The 14,637-nt window shown below is 35.1% G+C and overlaps 1 protein-coding gene across 2 annotated transcripts in view; it reads left to right on the top strand.

The window, feature by feature from the left end:
- Positions 1 to 14,637, top strand: part of GMDS (GDP-mannose 4,6-dehydratase) — a 574,940-nt gene that overhangs the window by 256,339 nt on the left and 303,964 nt on the right. For both annotated transcript variants that reach the window (XM_038584010.1, XM_038584011.1), the window contains exons 5-6: positions 9,587 to 9,779; positions 10,637 to 10,741. In XM_038584010.1, the coding sequence (XP_038439938.1) occupies positions 9,587 to 9,779; positions 10,637 to 10,741 (298 nt within the window). The remainder of the gene's footprint in view (positions 1 to 9,586; positions 9,780 to 10,636; positions 10,742 to 14,637) is intronic.

Below are 14,637 nucleotides of genomic sequence, written 5' to 3'. Positions count from 1 at the left end.
TTCCCTTTTTCATAATGAAGATTCTTAGGAAATAACCCTGCACCAAACCTTAGCTTAGGACTTAATTTTTTTACTCTACAGTGAGGCAGACAGCTCTAGTCATCAGAGAATGTCTAGTGTGAATAGTTTATCAAAACTACCCCACAGATTCTTCCTCATACTTTCTCTTTACTCTTACCTCGAAATACAGATTAAATAAAGACTACACATGTTTAGAATTCTGAAATCTATTAAAAGCAAAAGCTGAAGTGAATGAAAAAAACAAAAACAAAAACAAAAACAAGAACAGTCCCCGCTCCTGTAAATATGCCCTAGACTATGAGCTGCACAGAGGCAAGGGCCTTGACTATTTCCATTCACCATAAAATTCCCTTGAGTGGCACAGAGGTCAAAATGCATCTAAAATTTAAAAATGAAAACCCATTTGAAGAAATGTTCTACTTATTTATAACAAAATAAATGAAATATATTTAACTACCCTACAAATATTAATAGAACTATTACCTTCTAAAGTCAAATGAATTGGAAAAACATATTTCAATAACAATTTTAGTTAGGAAAAATATCTCAAAAAACAGAAGAGAATTTCATAACAAATTGATGATTAAGGCCTCACTTCCTTCAGGTTTTTTAGTTGAAACAAAAAGAAAAATTTATTGAGAAATTTAAAGATACACAAAATTATTTGTAATATATGTTGTGATATATGCCCTAGACCACGTGGCCATCCTTACACCCTGTAACATACGTCGTTTGTCTTTCCAGGCCCTTATGGTTCAATGATGCAACCTCCAAATCCCATATGACTTGTCCTCTCTAGCCTTGCTCCCCATCTGCCTCCACCCCAGCCCCACTTGTCCCTCAATGCTTCTAGCAAGCCCTACCTCAGGGCCTGGGTATTCACTATCCCCTCTACTCAAAACATTTTGCCCCCAGATATTCGCATGGCTCACTACCCTCCTTTCTTTCCCTCACAAGGCCTTCCCTGACCTTGCCATCTAGAACAAATAGTTCCCTTCACTCCATCCTCTCACTGTATGCTTCTCTCCAGAGTACTCAGTGTATTTAATTGTAAGTGTTCATGTCTTCATTTGTCTAGCTGGCCTATTCTCTCTCGCAGGACAGCAGGTTATTGGGTTTTTTTGTGACTTTTTTCCCCTCATGCTTCCTACCACTTGGAAGAGTCCCTGCCACATAGCAGTTGCTCCAGAAATATTACCTGAATGAATGGCAGTAAACCTGAAGTTTGGCCATGTAATTCCTCAAGGACCTTATTATACAATTAATAACTTTAAATATAAAGTATATAAAATTTTTAAAATCTCAATGAAGGAGCCAGAGTTTCCTAGATAAAAATGTTGCCTTGGAACAAAAGATTGGTATGGCAAAATAACCATATGTGGGAAAAGATAACCAGAGACCAGAGGAACACTTCCTCTAACGTTTGCTTTCAGGGACATAAAGAGACTCAAAATACCAGTAGGCTGAAAATGTCTAAGACCATAGAAGCAGCTGCACTATTTTCCTCAGGACTTTGAACAACAAGAAAAAGTCATAATTAATGAGAACAACAATAAAACATTACTTTCCATCATGAATCGGTCTTTCTTAGTTAGCAGAAAACCAGGAAAGCTGGCATTTACATAGCAGCTAGGACTCAAGGCAAATCTGTTTTACCAGAGCCACAATAAGAGTAAAGCAAGTGTGGAATCAGAAGAATTGCAGGTCAGTAGGCAGGAGGGGCTTCTTCGGAGGAATCTAGAGAGTGTGCATCCCTGTTTTAGAAGCAGCAGGGCATCGTGTCCCAATTATAGGAAATACAGAGGTGAAAAGAAACATCTGTGTCCCCCTCACCCACCTTACAAAATAGATGCAATAGGGATGGAGAGAGACATGGCTGAAATGTGTGTGCAGCCAGGTGGGGGACAGGGACTTAAAGGAGGTGAGGAGACAAGGACAAATCAAAGAAGGGATCAGGGAGGAGATGGTCTAATTAAGCAGTGCAGATGGGGAGATGGGAAGCATTCTAATGGCGGGCCAGCAGGAGTAGAGAAAGGGAAGATGCACATATTTGGGAAATAAGAAGTCTCCAGGTTAGAGAAAGAAAAGGACAGGAAACAAGTAGGCATTAATTTTGTAAACACCAGGAGAGGCCTTTCTGGAACTGAAAGGCAGGTCAGTAGTCTATTTAGCAGGTACCTAGGAGGCAAGAAGGTTGCAGAACACAGGAGCAGCATCATTTCCATCAGAGCTTCTTGCCATGCACAGCAGTCCCTGTCTCAGATCTATTTGCTCCCAGCGCAGCCAAGGCCCAGCTCAGAAACTCTTCTTATTCCTCACATTTATAAACCTCATCTTATACAATTTTTACTTTTCTGCTGTACTTATATTTTTGTTCAAAACCTTTTATATTTACAAATTGGGGCATCAAATAATCATAAGGTTATTACTTCACTGAAGTAATAAACTCCTGACAGACTAAACAAATGAGACATTTTTGCTCAATGTAAATTAATAGGTAGGTTCCATTAAGTTTTTGAAATCCTCTAAGGAGATTAAGGACTCCCATAGGGGATCAGAACTTTCATCACACAGAATAAAGGAACAACCCTTAAATGCACCATGTTCTGTAACACATCTGATGAGTCATTGCAGCGCCATACTGTAGGGACTAGAGTTTTCCATATGTCATCCTTAATGCTTACTACCAAAATAGGGTATGAAAAGATTTGTCGAATGAATGAATAACATTAATTTTTTTCATAAGTTAACATTTTTACCCATAAAGGCAAACTGAAAATTTTGCTAATGACAGTAAGAAAGATATATGGTACTCTACTCTTGGAGTTCCCTGACATTTTTGCTTTCTTGGAGAGCACAGTTCCTGCTGTGGAAGGTCAACCACACTATAATGCCTTACCAAATCTTATAACTCTTCCCATTTACTAACACCAAAAGGAAGCTAAGCTGTCCCATTGAAAATCTTCATTTCTGAATGGGCTTTTTCATCAACTTTAGCAATGAAACCTCAATCACAATTCTTTGCCATATCCTGTATCCTCCAAGAATATCTGATCCCATTCCTTAAAACTTCTCTTCATTTCTCATTTAAGAAAGGCCACAACTTAAAAAAAAAGAAAGAAAAATAAAGAAAAAAGAAAACAATTAAACTAAGTCTCTTGGCTTAGCAGAAAATTTTAATTTAAAAATACTTTGCAACTTCAGTTATTGCAAATCAGCGATATCAGGCATCTTTTTCTTTTCTAGTTTACAGAGTTGTATCAGCTGGTGATAAACACAGAAAGATCTGTCATGATTTTTATATGAGAAAATAGAATCAGAATTATCCAATTTTTCAGGAGCAAAAGTTGCAGAGGTTCTTTACAGATAAGTAGAAATAACCAGCAATCTTATTTCATGAAATTAATTACATTGGGATGCTTAACCAAGGTCCACAACGTCTATGGATAAAATTCAAGGAGGCACATACTAATTTGGATAAGAAAAATATGCACTTTCATTTTTACCAAATTCTATCTGAAATTTAGAATTTCTTTCAATTTTGAATATAAGCAAAAATCCTTGGTAGTAATAGCACCAAATATGACTTCTCCACCAATGGATACCATAGATATTTCTATACTACAACAAAGTTGCTACAAAAGTCTAAAGTATCGCTTGTGTCCATTACTGCTTTGAAGTCACAAGTGATGACTTCCGGTTTCCTTATATATCACATCACAAGCCTGGCTTTTAAATATTATATTAATATGTGAATATAATTATTTTCCCTTGTAATCCTAAGTATTTTGCTTCTTATACTTTTCAAAAACATTACTCTGAGAGTATCTATAGGCCTCACCAGACTACTGAAGGATTCATGGCATAAGAAAGGTCAAGAATGTCTGTGGTATATCCAATAGTAGTAACAGGGTATCAATATTTCAGAATGTGGTTAAAGAATAAAAGCTCCAGGAGAATTCCTGGGTGGCTCAGCGGTTTGGAGCCTGCCTTTGGCCCAGGGCGTGACCCTGGAACCTGGGATCGAGTCCCACGTCGGGCTCCCTGCATGGAGCCTGCTTCTCCCTCTGCCTGTGTCTTTGCCTCTGTGTGTGTGTGTGTGTGTGTCTCATGAATAAATAAAATTAAAAAAAATAATAATAAAAGTTCCATCTAAGAGAGATTCTATGTTAGGCCAGAAAACAAATTTAAGAGGACTGAAATCATATCAAACATCTTGTCTGACCACAAAGGAATAAAATTAGAAGTTAATTACACAAAGAAAACTGAAAAATGGGGATCCCTGGGTGGCGCAGCGGTTTGGCGCCTGCCTTTGGCCCTGGGCGCGATCCTGGAGACCCAGGATCGAATCCCACGTCGGGCTCCCGGTGCATGGAGCCTGCTTCTCCCTCTGCCTATGTCTCTGCCTCTCTCTCTCTCTCTCTGTGACTATCATAAATAAAAAAAAAAAAAAACTGAAAAATGTAGCAAATCAATAACATGCTACTGAATAACCAATAGGTAAAAGGGGAAATCAAAAGAGAAACAAATAAATAAATAAATACCCTGAGACAAACAAAAATGGAAATGTAACATACCAAAGTTTATGAGATGCAGCAAAAACAGTTCTAAAAGGTAAGTTCATAGTGATAAATGCTTATCTCAAGAAAGATGAAAAGTTTCAAATAAACAACCTAAATTCAGCTTCAAGGAACTAGAAAAAGAAGAGCAAACAAAAGAAAAAGTAAAGAAAGGAAATAAAGATTAGAATAGAAATAAATGTGAGACTGAAAAGATAAGACAATATTAAAGATCAATGAAACTTAGGGCTGGTTCTTTGTTAAAGATAAACAAAATGACAAAGATAAACGAAATGACAAACCTTTACCAAGAAAAAAAGAGAGGTTTCAAACAAATAAAATAAAAAATGAAAGAGATATTACAACTGAAATCACAGAAATGAAAAAGAACTGTAAGAGACTACTATGACCAATTAAACACCCACAAAATCAATAATTTAGAAGAAATGAATAAATTCCTAGAAACATACAACCCAATACAACTGAATCGTGAACAGAAAATCTGAATAGGCCAATTATAGAAAGGAAATTGAATCAGTAATCAAAAACTTCTTAAAACACAAAAGTCCAATACCAGATGGCTTTACTGGTTAATTCTGCCAAACATTCAAAGAAGAACACCAATACTTCTCAAATTCTTCCAAAAACTAGAAGTGGGGAAAACTTTTCCAAATACATTTTATGAGGTCAGCATTACCCTGATACCAAAACCAGACAATGATGCCACATAATAAAATAAAATAAAATAAAATAAAATAAAATAAAATAAAATGCCAATATCACTGATGAACACAGATGCAAAAAATCTCAACAAAATACTAGCAAACTGAATTTTAATGATCATTAAAAAAGTTATACACCTTGATCAAATGGGATTTATTCATGAGATGCAGAGACACAAGGATAGCTTAATAGTAGCATATCAGTGTGACACATGAAACTAATAAAATGCAGAAAAAAATCATCACGATCATCTCAAAAGATGCAGAGAAAGCAATTGCCAAATTCAACACCCATTTATGATAAAAATTCAACAAAGCAAGTAAAGAGGAAACATATTTCAACATGATAAAGTCCATAAATAACAAGCCCACACCTAAAATCATACTCAGTAATGAAAGGCTGAAAGCTTTTCTTCTAATATCAGGGATAAACAGGATGCCCATTTTTACCACTTTTATACAACATAATATTGAAAGTCCTAGTCAGAAGAGTTAGGCAAGAAAAAAAAAAAAGGTCATCCAAATTGGAAAGGAAAAAGTAAAACTATCACTATTTGTAAATGATATGATATTATATATAGAAAAGACTCCATCAAAAAAAAAACCTGTTAGAACTAATAAATTTAGTAACAATGGAGGATACAAAATCAATACACAAAATCTATTGTGTTTCTGTACATTAATAACATTCTATTAATTAAGAAAACAATGCCATTTAAAATTGCATCAAAGAGAAGAAAAAAAAAACCCTAGAAATAAATTTAACCAAGGATGTGAAAGACCTATATATTGAAAACTACTAGTCATTGATAAAAGAAATTGAAGAAGACACAAATAATGGAAAGATATTCCACATTCATGGATTAGAAGATTGTTAAAATGTCCATATTACCCAAAGCAATATACAAATCTAATGCAGTCAAAATTACATTGGTACTTTCCACAGAAATAAAACAAATAATCCTAAAATCTGTATGGAATCACAAAACACCCCCTAATAACCAAAACTGGAGGCATCATACTTCCTGATTTCAAGCTAGACTATAAAGCTATAGCAATCAAAATGGTATAGTATTGGCATAAAAACAGACACATAGATCAGATGAACAGAGACCGCTGAAATAAATCAACACACACATAGTCGATTAATTTATGATAAAGGATCCAAGAGTATCCAATGGCAAAAGGACAGTCTCTCCAATAAATAGTATTGGGAAAACTGGACAGCCACAGGCAAAAGAATTAAACTGGACCACTGTCTTCCACCAAACACAAAAATTTACTCAAAATGGATTAAAGACTTTAACGCAAGACCTGAAGCCATAAAACTCCTAGAAGAAAACACAGGCGGTCAGGTCCTTGACATTGGTGTTGGTGATGATTTTTTTGGATTTCACACCAAAGGCAAAGGCTACAAGAGCAAAAATAAACAAATGGGACTACATTAAATTAAAAAGCTTCTGCACAGAGAAGGCAACCATCAACAAAATGGAAAGGCATCCTACTGAATGGGAGAAAATATTTGTAAATCACGTATCTGGTAAGGGGCTAATGGCCAAAGCACATAAAGCACTCATACAACTTAACAGCAAAACAAAACCAAAAAACAAAAAACGCAGCAACAACAAAACCCAAACCCAATCAGTCTGATTTAAAAACGGACAGAAGATTTGAATAGACATTTTTCCCAAGAAGACATAGGATGGCCAGCAGATAGATGAAAAAGTGCTCAACATCATTAATCATCAGGGAAATGCAAATCAAAACCACAATGAGATATCACCTCACACCTATCAGAATAGCTATTATCAAAATGTCATGAGAAAACAAGTATTGGTGAGGATGTGGAGAACAGGGGACCCTTGTGCTTTGCTGGTGGGAATACAGGAGTGCACTGGTGCAGCCACTATGGAAAACAGCATGGAGTTTCCTCAGAAGGTTAAAAATAGAACTACTATATGATCTAGCAATTCCTAAGGAACTGAGAACACTAACTGTAAATGATAGCTGCATTCTCATGTTCATTGCTGCATTATTTATTGTAGCCAAGATATTGAAGCAGCCCAAATGTCCACTGCGGGCTGAAGGGATAAAGCAGATGTGGCATAAATATGTATTTTCATCTATCTATCTATATATAGATATATGTATATATGCACATACATACACATACATATATATGTATATATATACATATATATACATACATACACACACCATGGAATATTTGTAATAGGAAATAAAGAAGGACATTTTGCCATTTGCAAAAACACGTAAGAACCTTGAGGGCACTATTTTAAGTGAAAAAGGTCAGACAGAGAAAAACAACTATGTATGATTTTACCTATATGTGGAATCTAGAAAAGGAATGGAGAAAATATGCTCATAGATACAGAGTTGCCAGAAAGAAGGGAATGGAGGTGGTAGACAGTAGGTGAAGTGAGTGAAGGTGGTCAAAAGGTACAAACTGGTAGTTGTAGAGTAATTAAGTCATTGGTGATGTGTACTATGGTGACTGTATTTAATACTGTATCGTATTACTTGCAAACTGCTAAGAGAGTAGATCTTAAAAGTTATCAGAAAGTTTTGTAACTGTGTATAATGGGTGTTAACTTGCCTTACTGTGGTGATCATTTAATGATACATAAATAATTATGTACACCTGACAATAAGATAATATTATATATCAGTTATACCTTAATAATACAATAAAACTCCAGTGATATACAGTTTCACACTCCCTAGTATGTCCAAAATAAAAAAGACTGACTACAGCAAGTGTTGAGTAGGATGTAGAACAATTAGAGCTGGTGAGAATGTGAAATGGTGCAGCCGCTTCAGAAAACAGTGTGGCAGTGCCTCAAAATGTTACATGTTGTATGCAAATGATTCTATTCCTAGGTACATGTCCAAGAGAAATGAAAATATAATATGTGAAAGAAGCCAGTCACAAAGGCCACATGTTATGATTCCATATACGTGGAATCCTATTCCACTTCCAGAATAGGTTAATGCATATATACAGGAAGTAAATTAGTGGCTGTGGGGGTGCGATGGGAAGATGGCAAGTGATTGCTAATGGGTACCGAGTTTCTTTTGGGGATGATAAACATATTCTGGAATTAGTAGGTGGAGATGATTGTGCAAAACCACCAAGTTGCTGGTAAAATTTAAAAGGGTGAATTTTATGATATGTAAATTTTATTTAATGAACTATTATTGGAAAAAAATAAAGTAACCCCAAATTGCGCTTTCTTGGCTTTAAAAGATTGGAGATGAAACATATTTTTATCCTCTTTTATGTCATGGCTGCAGTGTGAGTTTTACTCACAGGCCTAGATGACATGTGTGTAGTGGTCTTGAGTCCGGTCTGTGGTCAGCTGTCCCCCAAGTTCCCTAAATAACCTGTGCATAGACAAGGCTGCAGCTTGTGCTCAGGCGACCCTCGGGACTAGCAGCAATGTGGGCCAGTAACCTCCTCACCCCAGAGTGGGGGTTTTTCCAGATGAAGATTGAGGTCATTCACCAGGCAGTAGGGAAGCATCTTTGCATTGTGCCCAGCTATATTTGGCCTGTAAATAACTCAGTGACAAAAATTTTCAGACTTACTATTTTAGGACATTTTAATATTAGGTTAACTTTTTTATTATATTTAGAAATAATTTAAGAAAAACATATCAGTCAAATTTATTTTTAAGGAATATGTTAAGAAACTACAAAATACTGAATTGTTCCTTGACACTGTCTTTTTGGAAATTATTCAGTTCTATACATTAGCATTTTACTGTATTCAGTGTGTCTCATAATTAAAAGATTACATAGGTTAAAAATGGCAAATAAAACAATCTTTTAAAGAATCAACTGTGTCTAAAGCACATGTTCTTAAACTGCTCCATGAGTAAAAGTCAAGTGGGGCTCACTATAAATGTGGATTTCCTGGAGTTCAACCCCCAAGAGATTGGTTCATTCTGAATTTTTAGAAACCCTTGAGATGATCCTTAGGAGCAAGGCTTGCACTTTGAGAAACACTGCCTTACAGACTTCAGCTTAGAATCGTTCTTTATTTTGCCACAGATAATTAATAGGTATTTCTTAAGATATTTTTCAGCCATTTGATGTTAGAAATAGAGGACATTCACACTCTTATTCTGCTATTAGAAAATATTTTGTCACAAACATAACATTTCCAAGTCTGTGAAATGGTAAAATGTGTCTGTTACCACCATCAGTGTCTCTGGGGCTGTTACCCACTAACGTGGTACTGTCTCCACCTGCTATTTCCAGATTTCTTTTGATCTGGCTGAGTATACTGCGGATGTTGATGGAGTTGGCACTTTACGGCTTCTGGATGCAGTGAAGACCTGTGGCCTTATCAACTCTGTGAAGTTCTACCAAGCCTCAACAAGTGAACTCTACGGGAAAGTTCAAGAAATACCCCAGAAGGAGACTACCCCGTTCTATCCTCGGTCACCGTACGGTGAGAATGCACGGGTCCAGCCTTGAGCATGCACCATGTTCTGTTGGCATGAGGCACGCCTGTGCTTCTGCCTGAATTCCATTCCTGTCTCTCATCTGAAGTCATTTGAGTGTGAGAGTAAGAGCAGACCACGATGACTAGATCTTGGGAAGCCTGACTCTATATACTGCTCACTCTCCGTATTTGCTGCCACTGCCTCCAGGGTGAAATTACCACTTCACTTCAGTGATCCAGGTTTATCCAGCCCTTCCATACAGAACACTTAGAAAGCAAAATTAGACCCACATGATTTTTTTTTTTTTTTTTTTACTTAACTGTTAATGAGATTTGCTGAAATGATAGGTTTCATTTTTTTATTTTCCCAATGGAAGTTTCCTTGGGTTCAAATATTTTTTAAAAAGGAAGTTATTACAACTTATGTATTTGTAAAAAGAGTATTCATGAAAGATTTCAGTGGCCAAACTTCTAAGCCTCTAGAATCTTAAGATTTCATACATTTTTTTTTCACTTTCTAATTCCTTAAAACTAGGATAAAAGAAATAAGACCTTAGGTCAACTTGATATATTGCACACACTATCATCAAATCATATAGATTATGGAAGACAGAACGGTAGGTATAACAAAAGTAAAAAAATTCTTAAATATTTTCCTGTGCACATGATTAACTGGCAAAGGAACCTTTATTTTGTCTTTCGCTTTGACTCATATTTTTTCTATCTTAATATGTTACAAATTATAATTTTTGCAAGTTGCTACTTCTCTAGCATGGGTGAAAATCACTGTCTTTTATAAAAAGACACCATCTTTTATAATAATCACTGTCTTTTATTTTGCTTTTAAAAAATTATTCTAACAGGAGCAGCAAAACTCTACGCCTATTGGATTGTGGTGAATTTCCGGGAGGCCTATAATCTCTTTGCAGTGAATGGCATTCTCTTCAATCATGAGAGTCCTAGAAGAGGTCAGTAAAAATGTTGATGGACAAGAGAATTTCAGACTTTAACAACAACTAAAACAGTTGTATGTTACATTCTGAATATATATTATACAGACTGGGGAAAACTTCACATCTATTTTTAACTATATTTGACCCTCGAACAACAAGGGTTTGAACTGCACAGGTTTACTTATACACAGATTTTTTTATAGTACTGTGCTATAAATATATTTTCTCTTATGATTTTCTTAATATTTTCTTTTTTCTGGCTAAGTTTATTGTAAGAATACAGTATATAATACATATAACGTATAAAATACATGTTAATCAGCTGTTTATGTTACCAGTAAGACTATTAGTCAACAGTCAAGACTAACAGTCAACTATTAGTCAACAGGCTATTAGTAGTTAAATTTGGGGGAGTCAGAAGTTACATGCATATTTTCTACTGCATGAAGGGTCCCCATCCATTACCCAACCAAATTGTTCAAGGGTCAACTGTATTGTGAATGTCAGAAGTGGTAAATGAAGAAATGTAAATCCATACTTAGTATGTTTGCTAGGGTTTTTTTATTCAACATGAAAACTAAACGCTGTTTTTATTTTATCACTTTTATTGGTAGGTCTTATCAAGCACATTTTCAACCTAAATATTAGGAAGTTTTAAAATGAATGTAAAAGAAGAAGTAGTAAACTAATGCTTGTTTCTGGAAATCACTCTTACTTGTATAGGCTCAACTTGTAGAATCTGTTTTTCTACTTTGAGTCCATTAGATATTCACTAACTTTTTTTTATATTCTATTTAAATAGGCATCCAGAAATTACCGTGCTTACAGAGTATGTGGTAAAATAAATTTGAAGTCAGTGCTTATATTTAAAGTCATTATCACTTTTTTTTTTTCAGAAAACCATATTTTGTTTGTATTGGCTTATTTGCTTTTCATGGTTGCTGCTGAAACTGTTAGCAACATGCTAGCTTTTCCGTTCCAAATATTAGATTTTAAGTAAGAAAATGTGTACTCATCATTATTTCTGATTTGCTGAAGCATGAGAAATCTTTACAAAATATGTGTATTCTTCACAAAGTGAAAATTATCTGTACAATCTAAGAAGTTTTATGAAATTTCACTATCATTTAGCCTTTTAGCTTGAGAATCAATAGGAAGTCTAATGTTATGAGTTGTTTCATGTCCAACGACTAGTAATGCTTATAACTTTTTCAGTGAAATTTTATGTGACTATATAGCTACATAATTAACCTATAAATCATGAGGAAAGAGTAAAGTGACAGATTTATAAAGGTATCTTTAATGTCAATACATTTTTATTTTAAAAGAGCATAAGTTAAAAATTCCCACGATACTCTGTTAAAGCATAAGAACCCAGTCTGTCATGCTTGTTGCCCTGAAAGAAAACAACTTAACAAGCAGCCAGAAAGATATCTTTAATTAAATTTTGTGGCTCTAGGTGTCCTTAGTAGAGGGAAAAGGAAAAGGAAGATCTTAGCTCTCCTTGCCCACAGCATTTGGTATGCAGGATGCTCAAGGCACCTTCAGTAAATGATAGTCTCTGCCTCTTTCCTTGTAAACATTTTTATACACATCGTTTGGGTTTCTGTGCTTTTCCCATACTTTTCTACCTGCAAAACAAAATAAGTGAAAGTCAATTGTTTTGGATCATGTTAGGTTAGGGAAAAGCATTCTTAGTTGCAGAATGAAGAGATACATTTAAAATATGATCTTCCCTCAAAAAAAGAAAATCCTGTATTTGCATATGTTGTAATGAGAACTAGTTTTTGTCTTTGTCAGTGCTAAACACTTCTTAAAAAAATTATTCTAAACTTAATACTTCTTTCTTCCCTCTCACCTCCTCTTAGTGATTGCCAAGTCTGTCCTCAGGCCCACTAAAACTCCTTCAGAAACATTCCCAGTGTCTTTATCTTAAACATACAGACAGGGTTATTCTATACGTAATATTCTACGTTGAGGGCTTTTGTTAAATGTTGTTAAAAACTTGACCTTGTAGCATATACCATTCTGTTTTCTTTTGTTATATATCTGAAAATTAGTATCTCATTTTTTATTTCATTTAATATCAAATAATGAAAAATAATAGCATATGTGGAAATGATGTAATACTTATTTGTTAAGATATCTAATACTTTATACTTACAGCATTTTTTGAATGTTGAAAATAAATTTTCATATTAATTTAAACCTACAGTAATACTATTGTTTTGTCCCAGTTATTATTTTCCAAAGAGATTCTCTACCAGACTGAGAATTCCTTAATGGTAGGTCTATAATGTTTTTTTGAATATTCAGCTTATAAAACAGTGCCTATCTGCTAATAAACATTTAATAAATATTTTTAAATGAATGAATGAATATTTCATGTTTTATTAAAACTTTACTGACTTGAAAGCCAGACAGTATGAATTAGAGAACAGTAGGAGTTTATATAAAAGTTTTAAATACATATTGTTTTACTGGTTTCAAGCATAAGGGTATATAGCTGAAGGCAAACTATTTTGAAGTAAAGATTCACATTGTTATACTTCAATAAATAAAATGCATTTCTAATGAATAAGCCTATATATCTATAATTGCTATTGTACTTTAAGTTAATTTATTTTCTTAACTAGGTTGAGCACTTATATATTAGTCCTCCTTTGTCTTGTTATCACAGTGAGCAAATGCTCTTTATAGATAGTACAGTGGAGGGACACCTGGGTGGCTCAGTGGTTGGGTGTCTGCCTTCCGCTCAGGGCGTGATCCTGGGGTCCTGGGATCAAGTCCCACATTGGGCTCCCCACAGGGGCCCTGCTTCTCCCTCTGCCTGTGTCTCTGCCTCTTTCTGTATCTCTCATGAATAAATAAATAAAATCTTATAAAAAAAAAAGTAGTGCAGTGGTAAACCTCAATCTAGTCCTAAGGTATATATTACAAATGCCCAGTTAGTAGAGCCCAAACGGATGCAGCCTTTTTTTAGGTTGTGTACTTTTTCTCTAATGAAAAATATTTGACAAGGTCTCTTTTGACTGCAGAAATAGCATTTCATGAGAATTTCTAACTTTAAAAAGTATGGAAGAAGTATTTTTCAATATAAAGGTATTCTAAACCAGAGGTTAGCAAAATAATGGCTCATGGGCCAAATCTAACCCACCAGCCTATTTTTGTAAATAAAATTTTATTGGAGCACAGCCATACCCATCTGTTTGTATATTGTCTATGGCTGCTTTCACAGTGGAATCCCTTGGCCTGCAAAGCCTAAAATATTTGCTGTCTGCTCTTTGACAAAACATTTGCTGGCCTTACCTATAGAATAATTATTCAACATCAAGAAACTTTCAATGGGGTTTAATATCTCTCCCAAGGTAGTAAGATAGTCTTATGCAAAGGATTTCCAATAAATATTAAAGTCAAGGAGAGGGCAGCCCTCGTGGCTCAGCAGTTTAGTGCTGCCTTCAGCCCAGGGCCTGATCCTGAAGACCTGAGATCGAGTCCCATGTCAGGCTCCCTGTATAGAGCCTGCTTCTCCCTCTGCCTGTGTCTCTGCCTCTCTCTGTGTGTCTCTCATGAATAAATAAATAAAATCTAAATAAAATAAAGTGAAAGAGAGTCAGTAGTTAACCCAACCTAAACAAAATTCCTGAAGTAATTGGGTCAGTTGGGGTTCTGTTGTGCTCTATTAAAGTACTGAGGTGTAGAACCAAATCAATAGAAGCTGGCTGAAGATCAGTAGCTCATTCATAACAGCACCGTTCCTCCTGAGTTTTATACTTTTTAATTACATTTTTGACTGAATTATATGTCTTTTCTCTATTCCAAATTCTTTGTGGTTTTCTTTTTTGTTAAAATTTATTTGAGAGAGAGCCCATGAGAGTAGGGAAAGGGGCAGAGGAAAAGGGAAGGGGAGA

Source organism: Canis lupus, chromosome 35, assembly GCF_011100685.1.
Source record: "Canis lupus familiaris isolate Mischka breed German Shepherd chromosome 35, alternate assembly UU_Cfam_GSD_1.0, whole genome shotgun sequence".
Taxonomy (NCBI): Eukaryota; Metazoa; Chordata; class Mammalia; order Carnivora; family Canidae; genus Canis; species Canis lupus.
The sequence above is the reverse complement of the archived record's forward strand: the minus strand, read 5'-3'. Positions and strand labels throughout refer to the sequence as shown.